At 30.6% G+C, this 15,162-nt stretch overlaps 1 protein-coding gene across 1 annotated transcript; it reads right to left on the bottom strand.

Annotated features, from left to right (window-relative positions):
• Positions 1-3,616: 3,616 nt before the first annotated feature.
• Positions 3,617-9,149, bottom strand: LOC18096933 (tobamovirus multiplication protein 2A). Its single transcript, XM_006385550.3, has 7 exons — positions 8,982-9,149; positions 8,251-8,560; positions 6,349-6,448; positions 5,646-5,726; positions 5,460-5,564; positions 4,549-4,758; positions 3,617-3,934 (listed from the first exon to the last, which is right to left on the bottom strand). Exons 2-7 carry the CDS (start codon positions 8,487-8,489, stop codon positions 3,827-3,829), a joined length of 843 nt encoding a protein of 280 aa, XP_006385612.1. The 5' UTR covers positions 8,490-8,560; positions 8,982-9,149; the 3' UTR covers positions 3,617-3,826.
• Positions 9,150-15,162: the final 6,013 nt, after the last annotated feature.

Here is a 15,162-nt window from a genome sequence, read left to right as displayed (position 1 = left end):
AAACATTGAACAACCAGAGACAAAACATTGTGGATTGGAATAATGTTTTTCTTTCTTTCTTTTTTGTTCTTTAAACATTTTCTATTCTAGTCACATAAATGTTTTTTCATAAATGTCCTACATTGGATCAATTGAGACTTGAGCATGATAATTTGTTTTAACTAGCTCACTATAGGGTTCACATGGTGTCAGAAAAAGCCTCGACACTAAGTTGTTATGTAATTTAGACAAACAAGATTTGATTTTGTTACTAAAAAATTAAAAAAATAAGGACCAAATTTGAAACTAAAGTGAGAAGGAACCTTTTTTTTCTTTTTTTATTGTTCATTAGACATTTTTTTAGAAATTTTCTCCCTTAAGTTTTTTATTTTTCACTTTTTATTCTTGTTTATTGAGGATTTGGCGTTTCAGTCCAATACATCATTTGTTTTGTGCCTTAGTCCTTGGATTTTTTTAGGAGTGAGTCACCGAAAAATAGTGAAGGAAAGAGAAAGTGATTGGTTGGTCAAATCCTAGAGAAAAGAAAAAAAAAAACAAATTTGGTGTCAAAGTGTTCCTATTGATGAGAGGAGTGCTATTAAAGATTAAAGTGTTTTTGAGCTTCCATATCACTAGAAAAAGTAGACTGAGGTTAAGAAAGATCTTTTTTCTATTTAGTTTTGTATTTGTTTTATTAATTTAGGGGTTTTGAGGTGAGAAATTGGTTTGCTAAGGTCTAAGGGTGCTCATTGGGTATTTTTAGGTGAAAAAATGTTGAAAATTGATTTTTTGATCCAAAAACATGAGACCTAGCTTTCCGATCACTTCTTTAGTGTCTGAAATATGGACCTAGCTTCATTTTTATTTGCTTTATTTTTTGAAAAAAATTAGGTGGATGATGTGTTTAACAAGAAAAAAAAGAGAGGGTTAGGCACACTAACTTGGCCTTGCAAACCCACGCATGCCTAGCCTTCTCTATTTTGGGTCAATAGCTGGCCCACTTAGGCCTAGACCAATCAGCGAGCATCACCAAATGATCCATTAGAGGTACCAATTAGGCCTATTGTAATGTCTATAACTAAGAGGATACAAGAGAAATTGATTGACTGATTCTGGATATTTGGGTTAACAAGTTGCAAATCTACCAAACTAAACCTTTGTGTATTATTTGAGTCATATCCGAAGCTATAGAAGGGATTTCGATGTGATTCTAGTTGGAATGGAAACTAGACATCTTAATATTTTTGTCCATATATGGTAGACTCTTTAATGCATCCATATGAGAGAGAGTGATGTGTTTGAAATAAGGCCAGAAGTTGTTGTACGGTTTTTTCTATTTGTTTTCTTATGATTTTTAGACTTCTTATTTAGAAAAGATTTCTTTTACAAGAAAAGCATAGGTGACAATAACTGGGATTATTTTAGCAATGGTTTTCATGTCAGCAACTTATGTTTTTTCTCTCTCTTTTTTTTAATTTTCTCATTGGCAAGGTTTCCTTATCATTCAAGGACATTAGAGACGGTTTTTGGGTTTATTGTGTCTAATGTACAGTTTTATTCTAACAAGCATAGTTTCTAATTCCAATATTGGATCTAACTGAGAGTTTACTAAAAGTCTTCATAGGTCGTTTTTTATATTGGGTAAAAATTTTGAGTCAGTCGAACATCAAAAAAGACTTGTTATAAGATCTAAAAGTTACTATGATGGAACTGCATTAGTTTTCTGATTTATCATATATTTTTTTATTTAGAACTCTTTTTTTATTTTTTTTTTCATTATTTTTTAGGATGTTTTACCTAGTATACATAGAGTTATTTAGCTTGTAGGTTTTTAAAAAAAAAAATAAGAGATGGATTGATTTATTCATAAATAAAACTTGTGTGAGAGAGAGAGATTGTTCTTACCCTTAGTTCCTCGTGTAACTACTCTGACTTATCAAATAAATAACCAGGCTTTGCGACATCTTCCTTATACTTCTCGTATGCGTCTCTTCATAGACGTTGGGGGGTGGTTCTTATAATCTTGGTGTCTCGGTGCAGGTTATCGTTATGTCAAGCTCAATTCCAAATCTAATCTTAACTTTCTTGAAAATGGTTAATTTGACTATGAATTTTTGAATCTTTATATTCATGGGATTTGCATCAGTAGGCTCACCCAAGCCCGGGTGCTTGGGCTTTTTTATGAGAGTTTTTTTTTTTTTCTTATATTTCAATTAAAATGCATTAAAATAAAGTAACTAAAATTACATTTAGAATATTATTTCATTAAATACTATTCAACTTTGAATTTGTTTTCAAATAACATTCTAACATATTTTTTTAAAATATTAGCAACAACTCTAATACAACCCTTCATGATTGTTTCCTTTTATTTTAAAAAAATTATAAATTAATAAATAAAATTATATTTAAGATATTATGTTATTATATATCATTCAACTTGATAGTTATTTCTAAATAAAATTCTAGCTTTTTATAATATTAAGAGTCATTTCATTAATTATTATTTTTGAACTTACTATGCAATTTTATTTTATTTTAATGTTTGTGGTCATGAATATTCTATGGAAGTGAAGTTCAAGTCATTACAGTTATTGGCAATTTGTTTTTAAAACTATGCTTCTTATTAAAAAAAAATAAAAAATTACACGAATTGTAAAAGAAGGTTTTGACAAAAAAAAAAAAAAAACATTTTTTCCTATGAATGTCTTGACAAAAAAATAGATTTAGAAAAGTTTTTGTGACAATGTGTGAGTGTTATATTATTCTTTTCTTTTCCAATACATTCACATAAAAATTATCAAAATATAATTTTTTTTCTAATACATTTGTATAAGCTGTTATTTAAAAAAAAAACAATTATTCTAGTAAAAATATATCAAAAAAAAGAGAGCGCATTAATAATAAGATGACAAGGTTTAAATTAAAGAAACAATTTTTTATCAAATTAATCGCTCAACTTTTTTTTTTTTTGTAATACTTTCATTTTTTTATTGAATAAACAACATAGCTTGAAAATCTATGTTTTTTTGTTAAAAAATGTATTAATAAAAAAATAAGAAATTATATGAGAAAATTATTTTATTTCAATAGAATTAAGATTACTACTCTTCTTAAAAAGAAATTATTTTCATACAAATAAATAAATAATCTAAAAAGCTTTTCATAACATAAAATCAAATATTTTAATCTATATTTATCTTTCAACTCCTTAACTTAATTTTTAACTAATATTAACAACTCTTTTTATCTTTATTAACAAATATTTCTAAATTTATTTTATTAAACACACATCAAATTTTTATTTCACAATTATAGCTTTTCTTAATAAAAACACATTGTCAACACAAGCATATTTTTTTTCTTTTTTTCTTTTTTTTTTTTTTCTCTGTTAAAAGAATAAAAACTTTTGATCCGACCTCTACAACAAAACGCTGGTGCTGAGAAAACAATGTTGACCTAGTGGTTTGAGCCCAATGAAACTGCTCAGTTTGCGCAAACGCTTTATTGTTCTCAAATAGCACCCGAACATGCTTGGGATAATGGAGCATAAGCTTGGCATTCTAGAACTAAGAGGTTCATTGGAAGAATCTCTTATGAGGGGATCAAATCAATTACCAGAAACTAATCACAGAAATAAAAGCAAGAACAAGAGCTGCTTCTGGATATTTAAAAATCATAACGCATACACAGAAAAGGCGTTGATCTTTAGAAGGTACCAGTAAGCGGAAAGGCTGTGATATATAAACCCTGAAGGATGTTTATTGTACACAAACTCAATCAAAACTCACACCCTTGTCCAGGAAAATGGCATGCAGAAACCCACTTGACAAGATCCATTAAGTCATCACATGATGGTGCAACGACTCCTTTCCTCGGTAGGTTGTGCAGACACTGGCTGGAACCTGTGCGGCTCAGATGGGTTGTACGTGAACTCGGATGTATCAAGCCCATACTGGTTTCCATGCAGCAAAGAACAGACACAAGTACAGCAGTAGAATCAGAACCAGAAACTAGCAAATTTTGATAGAGAGATTACATAGCATATATGTATAACAAGCAATGGAACAAGATATCAAGCCAACCAAGTACTTGATGCAGAACCAATTATAGGATAATTTCTAATACAATAGCAATGCCTAATGGAACTACTAACAATCATCCAAGTGTGTTCTAAACGTTAAGCCACAAACATTCTCATTCAAACATTCAAGAAGAAGGCTGATTACTAAACAGCAAGATTTAATAGTGCTTGTTTACATCCTTCATGCCTTGTGTGAACACAATAACTAAAGCAATGAAACACAGGATCAAGCTACAACTGATGTTTACCATCCTATATGGTCCTGTGGTGGGACAATTATTGTAGTTTTACACAAATGTCAAAAACCTGAATTTTCATAAGCTTAATGAAAATCCATTTATTATGAACAACTTTGTGAATGAATACCACATCAAATGGATTCCCAGGACAGTGTGACTCAGATGGCTACAGGGTCACAGAAACATGCAAAATTGTCAGATGGTGCGTCAAACTTTCACTGCATTGAAATTCAGAAATAATCAAACCTTTTCCCTCATTCGTGTACTCCAGGCATCATTTCTGCTTGGACGCTGATCAAGGGTTCCAGCAACAGGCACACCTGTTGCAGGAGCTGGTGGCCTGTTAAGCAAAGGCTGTCGGTTCTGTTGCCTAGGGGCAATGAGCTCATCATCACTATCATACTCTACTGGCCTGTTTGCTGCCCTAACCAGAAGGGCTAACAAGAAAATCAAAGCCTGCAACAACACAATAATTCATTGTAAACAAGCTACTAAGAAGCTCCTTGATATCACACACACACACACACAAACAGAGAGAGAGAATGAGAGAGAGTTCAAAATAAGATCTATGAAACCCCATCTCCCAATTCAGTCTTGACAAATTGGTCCCAGTCATGGCCATAGATAATCATAAGTGGTGGAACTTGTACAAGAGAAGCACAGTTTCACAAAGAACTCAAATGTGTCCATAAAAATCATAAAACCTCCTAGAAACTTCTAACATAAACTCCCATCATATTAGATTCTCTTGAAATATTTTCCTGATTCAGTATTTCTTAATTATGATCATATACCCTTTGAGCGTGCTTAAAGAAAAAAGACTGCAAAAGAAAAGTTCATTGCCTTAGTAAACATGATTGCTTTGCCATGAATTCTTCACATTCCTAAAATAAATTAAGCCATGCTCTCTCTAAAATAAATTGATCCCATTGAGTCATAAATACAGAGGAGAAAATATGCTTTTGGACATGCTCAATGAGTGAACATAAGAGGGAAGTAACAGTATCGTACATCTTTAACTGTATCTTAACCCAAACCTGTTTTATAAATTAATAGACAGATGTTACCATCAATCAGATCTCTGCCCAGTCTCTGAATCTGTCTCTCTAGAAAATATCTAACCCTCACAAAAGCAAGAAGCATCATTTCATGCTTACCTCCAAAATAACTATTCCAAGAGCAACCCATTTGACAATGTTCCATTTTTCTTTGAGGAAATCATATAGCATGTCAAAATCTCCAGTTTTGTCTGTTGGAATTTCCTGACAGGGAAAAAATATAACAAAAGTTTAGATGACTATAGCACATTAAACCTCTAGAAATTGGTTAAATGGAAAACTCACTTCTTTCCAGCTTTTATCAAAGAATATGAAAGCTGCACATCCCAACTCTACCAATATCAACAAGACGATCAATACTGAATACTATGTTGGCTTAAGGAAACAAATCATCATAAACCACAAAGCCAAGGAACATATGAACTATTCCTCTGTCCCATAAAAAATGTCCAGCTTAATCTTCAAGGATTTAATTCACTGATGACAAGTAATTCTACTCTAGACATACAAATGATGCAAACTGAAAACTAAAGTAGTAGTCAAGGGAAACTAGAAAATGACTTCCTTTTTTCCAGAACGAGGGAAGAGAATAGATGAAAAGAAGAGAGAGAGAGAGATCCAGTATCAAAACAAGCCAAAAGAAACAAAACAGAACTAAAGCAACAATGCTTCCCAATCCTTTTGCATATCCGTGAAGAAACAGCATCCTGATGCTTTTGCTGCTGAATAATGGACATACTCTTTCAGGCATAACAAAAGGAGAATAAGAAGACACTCTTTGCAAGCATGTGAGATTATTGAATTGACTAGGTCACTTCTTATGCTGTCTTACTTGCCAAGAACAAAAACCCAAAAAAAAAAAAAGAACAAAACAAAGATGCATCTTATGCAGCAGAATGGCAGGTAATCATTGTTGCATCATGTGGTGCGGGCACAACTAATTATAATAGTAGTACTGATGAGGTAAAACAAATGTGAAATAGGATACACAAGTCAAGCAGCAGCCATTTCGTGTTGCAGCTCCAATACAACCAAAACAAGAGATGATGAAGAGAATTACTCCTACAGCAACAAATAAGTATATGAACCTGCAAATGAAACGGATGCAAAATGATAATTTGGCAATTTAAGGATAAACTTGAAAATAATAAGGACAAATGTGAATATATAATTTGCAGTCAGTATAGTTTTTCAATAACCATGCAAGCCCAACAGAACCAGCAGTTAGTTAGAAATAACTTTTCACATTCTAGTTCTCTTCTTCATTGCCAGCAAATCACCAGCTCTAAGTGAAGGAGAAATACAGCTTGACTAAACTTGCGCCGTGTGAATCTTAATATATATAATAAAAAGATCACTACAAATGCTATTGCATAATGGTGCAACAAAGTTATTGAAAATAGTCTGATTGTCAGCCTTTTTTGCATGAAGTGATCAATCTAAAGACTCACGCCAGTAACCTTGTTGTTTACAACTTCAAAATTTTCATATCAAAGTATTAATCTAGACAATAAATTCTTAACTCCCAAACATCTGTCATTCATTTTATCAAATCAGAGTATTTTACGACTTAAAAGAGAGAGAGAGAGAGAGAGAGAGAGAGAGAGAGAGAGCCGAACCACCCATAAATGAGTACAGCTAAAATCTGATAGCAATACTTGTAGCAAGAAACTCAATGTTTAGCAATACCCTGACACCTTACCTCGAGAAGGAAAAAACAGTGTCTTTTTATAGGTACCATATTCTGAGAGATCATAAAATTGTAAAGGGCACATCTTATGGCTAAAATGCTACTTTCTAGCTATCATAGTATGAACTATGTTACTCTCTACAGGTCCTATTCTCGGTCAAATTAAAATTACTAAGAAACAAATGCAGGATGCAGATGACTGAGAACAGAAATGGAAACCAAGAGTGTGGATGGAACACCGCTAGATTTTTATTATCAAAGGAAGCAACTGGCATATAAGTCAGGGGATGGGTATGAGATATTATTGTCTTCCACTATTACAATCATCACTACTCCTATCCCACCATGCTTTTCCAGTTTCCACCGACATCTCCACAAACACTACAACACAATCATCATCACTATTGTGAGCACCACTACTAGCATTAGCACACCAACATCATACTCCCATGATCACCATCAAAACAATTTACTCTTCAATCTTCCTTGATTATCATCTATGCTATACACAGTTGTTGCCAATTTAGGGTTTATATCAATTATTTGTGATGTGCCAGAGTCCGAGATATTTAGTGCAGTGTAATAAAATGAGTTGGCATTGATGCAACTTGCAGATTATGTTAACTGTAAATTTCAAACTCATAAACACGTTTTACACTTAAGCTAAACAATGACAGCCAACTGAATTTCCAAGTAACTTTTCTTCACTCTGATTGTTGTGACCAAAACCAGGATCCATCCACCCACCCACCCAGCGTTCACCAAATCAACCAAGGCCCGGTAAAAAAAAAGCCACAGAACCAATTATAACAATAATTAGAAAGAGAATGGTGGAAAACGAGCCATAAAAGAAATGCAGTTCGTAATGTTTCACATCAATAAAATCACTTAACGAAAATAGAATTAGCTCTACTTCAATCTACGCGAGAATGAGGGAAGAGGCAGGTAGAAGTTTATAGAAATGGGTTAGCTTCTTGGAGAATTTCAGCTATTGGGCTTCATTTTCCCCATTATTTTCAAGTGCCATATGGAGCTTACACTAGGATCAAACCCATCAAAAATTCAATTACCATCTCCTATCAACTTGCTTTTACAATTAAAATCAAATAACAGGTTTCTCAACCACAAATTCAAGCACAATTGAGCTAAAACAAAAACCTTTAAGCACAAATCAAAATCACTAAAAAAAAAGCCACATACCAAGCTTTTGGCAGCTTATCAAGGATATTGTCCGAAAGAGACATAGTCATAAGCATAGGGCGACCAAGCTGCGTCAGACCCTGACCATCACTCAGCGTCGACACTAGTGCTACGTTGTCATCAGCTCTTGTATACTCAACAAACAAGTAAATCCCAAAACCAACCATAGCCAGACCCACAAGAGTGAGCAAGAAGTTAAGGAGCTTCAGTAGGCACTCCAAGCATCCTTTACACGCCATGTTCCCCTATAAAATCCCTGCAATTTCCACTCACTGTCTTCTTCTATCTCATCAGCTCACTCGCCTTATACCTTCAATATCAAACGCACATTAGCACCGCAATTTCAGTTACTTAGAAGCCTAAAAAACCATATTTACTCCAGTAAATAAAGAAAAAAAAACTAAATACCTTCAATAATTCACAGATTTTGGAAATAATTCTGTTAAAAAAAATTATAAGGCAGACCCAATACTTGAAATTAGGATTCACAAACCAGTTTGCTTAGTCAAAAACAAAAGTTCAAAATTGAAAAAGAAAAGATTTCTCTTTTTTTCCTGACTTTTCTCACCAACCAAACAGAAACGTCAATTAAAAAAATGACCGTCACAATGATTGAACAAAAAACCACCATGCCAGTTAATTGATTGGATAGGAAGTATCTAAAGGTAAAAACAAGGTGGATCATGTTACAGTTATAAGGAGATTAGGATTAAAAAAATTGAGTGACTTACAGATTAATCGGTGGATTATTTTGGGGGAGCTTTAATTTTGGTTATTCGGAGAAGAAAGACAGAGAATCCAGAAATTAGAAAGTGGACGAGAGAGATGAGGACCCCTCTGCTTATTTTGCCCCTCTTCTGTGAGCTGGCATATTTCTCATTGTTTACTTTATTTAATGATTGTGGAATGCCATTTATGCCCTCCCGCCCATGATTATGCGCTAGTGATTTGATTTTAGGGAATGTGAATGAAGTTGTTGTTCTGGTCGAGCTTAGTTACTTCGATTGTTATCCGGTGCTTAGCAGTAGGGATGATTAAATTTTTTTTATTATAAGAAATAAATATTCAAGTTGTGGTAATATTTTTTTTTTAGTAAAAAAATATTAAAATATATGAATATTAATTTGAAGTGACTTGATATTACGAAGATAATTCAGATAACTGATAAAAATATAATTTGATTTAGAAAAATTTAAGACAATATCTTTTTAAAAAAATTATTAAAATGACGAGATATTAAATCGACTAAGGTTAACCTATTAAATTCACGACTTGGATCATAAGACCATGGTAATCTTATATAAAGAAAATCAAAATAAATTATGAAACTTAATTCTCAATTAACACATTGTTGAATAATGAAATTGAAAAAAAAAATTAATTAGAAAACAAAACAAAAAAAAAACGGATTGAGATAACCTACCAAACTCATGACCTAGGTAATGAGACCAAGATAACCTCATATAAAGTAAACAAAAAAATAACCTGAGTCAATCCAGGTTAACCTATTAAATCCATAATCAAAGTCATGAGACTGTAATAACTCTATAAAAAGTAAATAAAAAAATTATAAAGTTTAATTTTTAAAAAACTCATTGTTGAATGATGAAATTGGAAAAAAAAAATTAGAAACGTGACATAATAAAATAAACTAAGTCTATCCAAGTTAACCTGAAAAACATGTGACCCGAGTCATAAAACCAGGATAACCTTATATAAAGCAAACCAAGAAAAATGATGGAGCTTAATTCCTAATCAATCAAATATTGAATGATGAAATTGAAAAAAATATCAATTAAAAAAGACAAAAAAAATCGAGTCAATTGGATTTTCATCTATTTTTTTTTACAAATCTTTTGTAGATTACTTTTGTTTTCAATTTCATCTCTATCATTTGATTTCATTGAGTTTTTATTTTAAATTTGGTCTTTATTATTTTGATTTTTATCTATTTTTTTTTTATCTTTTGTAGGTTAGTTTTTTTTTTCAATCTCATCCCTTACTTTTAATTTCATTTAGTTTTTATTTTAAATTTGATCTTCATTCTTTTAATTGCTATTTATTTTATTTTTAGAATTTTTCTAATTCAATTTTGTTTTTAATTTCATCCTTCAACATTAAAAATTACAATTTAATCCGAACTCAATAGATCTCACCTCAACACAACCTGATCCACCTCGAACAGATTGGTGTTTTTCAAATGATTACCTTTCCTAATAAATAATGAACAAGATATGAATATTATTAAAACATAAAACTCACTTGAACCTAACCCAAAATGTATATTTATATTATAAAAATATATTTGTAGATTATTTAGATTTTTTTAATATATCATGATATATAAATATCTTAATATTGATTAAAATACATGGACACATGTATGCGTGTGCGTGTGTGTGTAAATATACAAGTGTACAAGGATTGTGCATGGATCTTTGTTGAAATGAAAAGAGAAATAAAAAAAAAAAAGGAGCAGAAGAGGATAAACCAATTAGTGGTTACAACGAGATTGGTCGGCAATTAAAGAATTGTGGTCGGTGAGAAAAAAAGTGACTCTCTATGCAAAAAAAAATTTATAAATAACTTTGATCACATTTATCAAACGAAAGTTAATAAATTTCTATCCATTGAAAATAAATATTAAAAATATGCATGTCAGATAGCAACGGTTGGAACTCACCAGAAAAACAAATAAAATAGTATTTGATATTATAATAATATTTATTTTAAAAAATTGTTTAAAAATATATTTTTATTTTTAATATTAATATATCTAAACAATTAAAAAAAAATTTCAAACCAAACCGCTCAAACAACACGGCCATTCTTTGCTGACCTGGCATAATTCTACTAACCTATTAGAAAAAGATGAATGTCAGCGTGTATGGAAGTATGGTTGCAGTTGTTTTTAAAGTGTTTTTCATGTTGAAATATATTAAAATGATATTATTTTTATTTTTAAAAAATTAATTTTAAAATCAGTGCATTAAAACAATTCAAAATATATAAAATATAATTTTTAATAAAAAATTGATATTTTTAAACATACGGGCACCTACATTTCCAAAGGTGCTCTCTGTAATGGAATAAAAGGTGTTTTGGAATGATTATTTTTGGATAATTTAATATGTTATATCAAAATTAAAATTTAAAAAATAAAAAATATATTATTTTAATATTAAAAAATACTTTTAAATACAATCATTACAATAATTTCAAAAACTACACTCTAATTAATGATTAACGTTATCAGGTAAAACGACCAAAACAGTGGACTAGAGTGTTGACGATCACCACCTACCTGAACCATAGCCAGTTAGTTTAGTCAGAAGTGGGTCCCGCATCAAGAATTGGCGGGAGAATTTGTCGGGTGGTGACTTCAAGCTGTGCTGTCTTTGAGTTTGAGGAGGGACTCTTTAACTGCCGTTCAAGGCAAAAACTACCGGTCAAGAAGGTACGGGCCAAGAGCAAGATTGATTGACAAATCCCATCCCACTGGGACCTCTCGGGTGCTCCCAACTAAACAAAAACGTAACAACCATTTTAGGTATGTAGTATTAGGCGCTGAAGAAGTGATTTTTTTTTTAATATTTTTTTTTGTATTAAAATAATATTTTTTATTATTTTTAAAATTTATTTTTCACATAGCACATCAAAACAATTCATAAATATAATAAAAATTAATTTTAAATAAAAAAAATATTTTTTTAGAAACACGTGGCCACCTACAACAACAAACACAATATTAAATCCAGTTTGTTTTAGCAGTTGGAAATCACTTTTGCAAAATTTTATTTTTTTTTTCTTCAAATTAATGTTTTTGAGTTTTTAGATCATATTGATGTGTTGATGTCAAAAATAATTTTTTTAAAATGAAAAAAATATTATTTTAACATTTTTTCAAGCAAAAAACACTTTGAAAAGCAACCACTACCATAATACCAAACGGATTATTACATTACTTGTCTCCAATAGCACATGTCATCCATAATTTTTTATTCTTTCATATCATATCTCTTATTAATTTTCAAACAAATTTAAAAAGTTTTGATAAATTAACTTGTTTTCCTCCCATCTCATAGCATAGTAGTCATTGGTATCTTTTAATTTGTTTTTTTTTTATATATCTAAATTTTTTAAAAAAAAATACCTCAAATCATTCTGGTCATTTCTAAAATTAGTTAATTGACTTTAAAAATTCAGCCATTTAAAGTGATTAATGAACTTGGGCTTCGTAAGTACTTGCAAAAAAAGTTTATATTTAAATTGGCACTGATATAGGTGGTGGAAAACTTGTGAGGTTATGCATGTGTTTGTAAATAATATACAAGAGATAATAAGAATTTAAAAGAGAGAGTGTGGGAACCATTTTTCTCTATGTGTGTGTTTGTGAGCGAGTTGGTGAACTTAGAGTCTTTTCTTACCCAACAACTCATAAGTATTTATATACTATGAATCTACCTATGACATAATCATGCATAATTATTACCCTCGTTGCGAGTTACTAAACTATTATTATAGATATCCAGTGGCCACACTATCATTGTGGGTGGTCGCACCGTCATAAAAAATAAGATGTTTAGGTGAACAACTAAACTATCATTGTAGACATTATATTCAAACGAGTTATACTTTATTAGAATTCATTAATCTACCTTTACATTAAATAATGTTCTTTGTGACCTTAACATGAAAAAAATATTAATTTCTTAATTTTACACCTAAAAATTGTTTTAATAGAATTATTATCATATGTTTTTCTTGTGAAGAAACTTTACACGAGAGAAACAATATTAAGGGGACAAACTAAATATGAAGTTTATGATTAACATGTATCTTTATAATTGCTTACTTTTCTGGTATACATATTTTATCATTTGAGTGACATCATGGATTAGGATATCGAGGAGTTCCAATTATAAAACATTTTTTTTCCTGCAATCAACTAGGTTTTTCTTTTTCTTTATCTTTTAAGTTTTTATATAATGCCCGTCTTTTCAATAAAATTCATAAATTATCCTTTCCATTTCAACATTTGTCTTCTCTCAACCACTTTAAATAATATTCTTAGATGTATAAGCTTCACTAATAATTTAATGTATTGGTATTAAGTATCATGTCATTTTCATTTATGAAATATATTTGATTTTATCCTTTCAAATAAAAGTCTTAAGTTAAAGATATTTTGATTAGATTAAAAGCTATAATTGAGAGAAAACAATGATAAAAACATCAAGACTCTCTAGTCTAATAATTATATTGAATATATATCTCTTGATGATTTTCTTACCACCAATGGTGTATCTCATTTCATTACTCCACCCCGTATACATGAAAATAATATAATTTCTAAATGATGTTATCTTCACATTTTCAAAAGAGGTCTAATATTACTTTCTCATGCTTCTCTTCCACTAATCTGCTAATCTCATATATTTGTCTCTATAGTTTACCTAATCAATCGCATGCCATCTATCACACTCAATCTCTTCTCTTTTTATGAAAACATCTTTAATATTACTCTGAATTACTCTAAACTATGAGTCTTTGGTTGTTTATGTTGCTATTGTTTTAAGACTTTATGCCTCCTATAAACTTGACTCATGTTCTAAATCTTTTATCTTTGATGACTATTTTTTAACTCAAAATGCTATTATTATCTTGATCTTTTGAATTTAAAAATTTATGTATAAAGACATACAAAGTTTATCGAGTCTCTATTTCCCCTCACCTTTATTTCTCTCTAATAAGTCTCATCATTTATAACTCATCATTATTACCACTTGGATTCCACCACCACTTAAAGTTACATCAAACTTTTGGGTATCATTACTCATTTTACTATCTAAAGTGTAAGTTCCTTAACAATCCTAATGTGAAGCTCCATCACATTAAACCTTAATTAAGCTCTTATTTATTATATTTTCACATGAGCCTCAATATTACTTAAATTCTAAGCAAACATCACTCAATCCTAGCCCAACTTTGACTTAATCACCCCCTACTCACACTAAGACCACTTAAGCTAAGAATAAAATTCACAGACCTCTTAAAAAATTGAATCTCTATTCCTAACTTCAAAGCTTGTTTGGTTGCAAATGGCTTTCATCAATGTCTAAAAGTTAATTACGTTGACCCTTTCAGTCTTGTTATCAAACCAACCACTATTTATATTGTTTTCAAACTAACTTTAAGTCATGGTTGATCTTTGAGATAACTTGATGTAAACAATATATTTATGTTAAGAAACCTCTTAGAGAACGCTCACATAACTCTACCACTAATATTTATTTATTAGGATAATTCATATTTTATACACGAACTTAGAAAATAAATTTATAGCCTTAAAAAAGCTCTTTAAGCCTGGTATCATGAATTTTCACATGTTGATACATTTCTATTTGTACTCATTATTGAAGGACATTAGATATCTCATAGTTTAGGTTGATGGATAGATTATCACCAGTGATAATGCTAAGATTATCAATAGTTTTATGGAAATTCTTGCTCATCAATTTTCTATTAAGGATCTTAGATTGTTATCCTATTTTCTAGGAGTAATTGTTTTTCCAAACAAAGATGACATGTTACTTTCCTAAAGGTGTTATATTATAAACAATCTATCTTGCACCCATATGACAAATGTTAAACCAATTCTCATTTGTATACCACCAAGTTTTTCTCTCATGTTAAACCATGACTCTTTTATATCCTATCATATTGAGTATAAAGTTATGGTTGATAGTCTTTAGTGCCTCTTTATCACAAGGATTGATATTATATTTACCGTCAACAAGCTCTCTCACTTTATGTATCATCTAACAATTGAGCATTGAGCCATTGTTAAATGTCTCTTATATTATCTATGTGCTGTAATTAATGATGGCTTGAAGAATTACCATGATTTCT

Source organism: Populus trichocarpa, chromosome 3, assembly GCF_000002775.5.
Source record: "Populus trichocarpa isolate Nisqually-1 chromosome 3, P.trichocarpa_v4.1, whole genome shotgun sequence".
In the NCBI taxonomy this organism is placed as follows: domain Eukaryota; kingdom Viridiplantae; phylum Streptophyta; class Magnoliopsida; order Malpighiales; family Salicaceae; genus Populus; species Populus trichocarpa.
This window is presented reverse-complemented; position numbering and strand designations above follow the sequence as displayed.

Coding starts and splice junctions, on each gene's coding strand:
- LOC18096933 (XM_006385550.3), bottom strand. CDS start 8,489: ATGGCGTGTAAAGGATGCTTGGAGTGCCTACTGAAGCTCCTTAACTTC. Junction 5,727..6,348: donor ATGGCTGCTGCTTGACTTGT/GTATCCTATTTC, acceptor AAGCCAACATAG/TATTCAGTATTGATCGTCTT. Junction 5,565..5,645: donor TTGATAAAAGCTGGAAAGAA/GTGAGTTTTCCA, acceptor TTTCCCTGTCAG/GAAATTCCAACAGACAAAAC.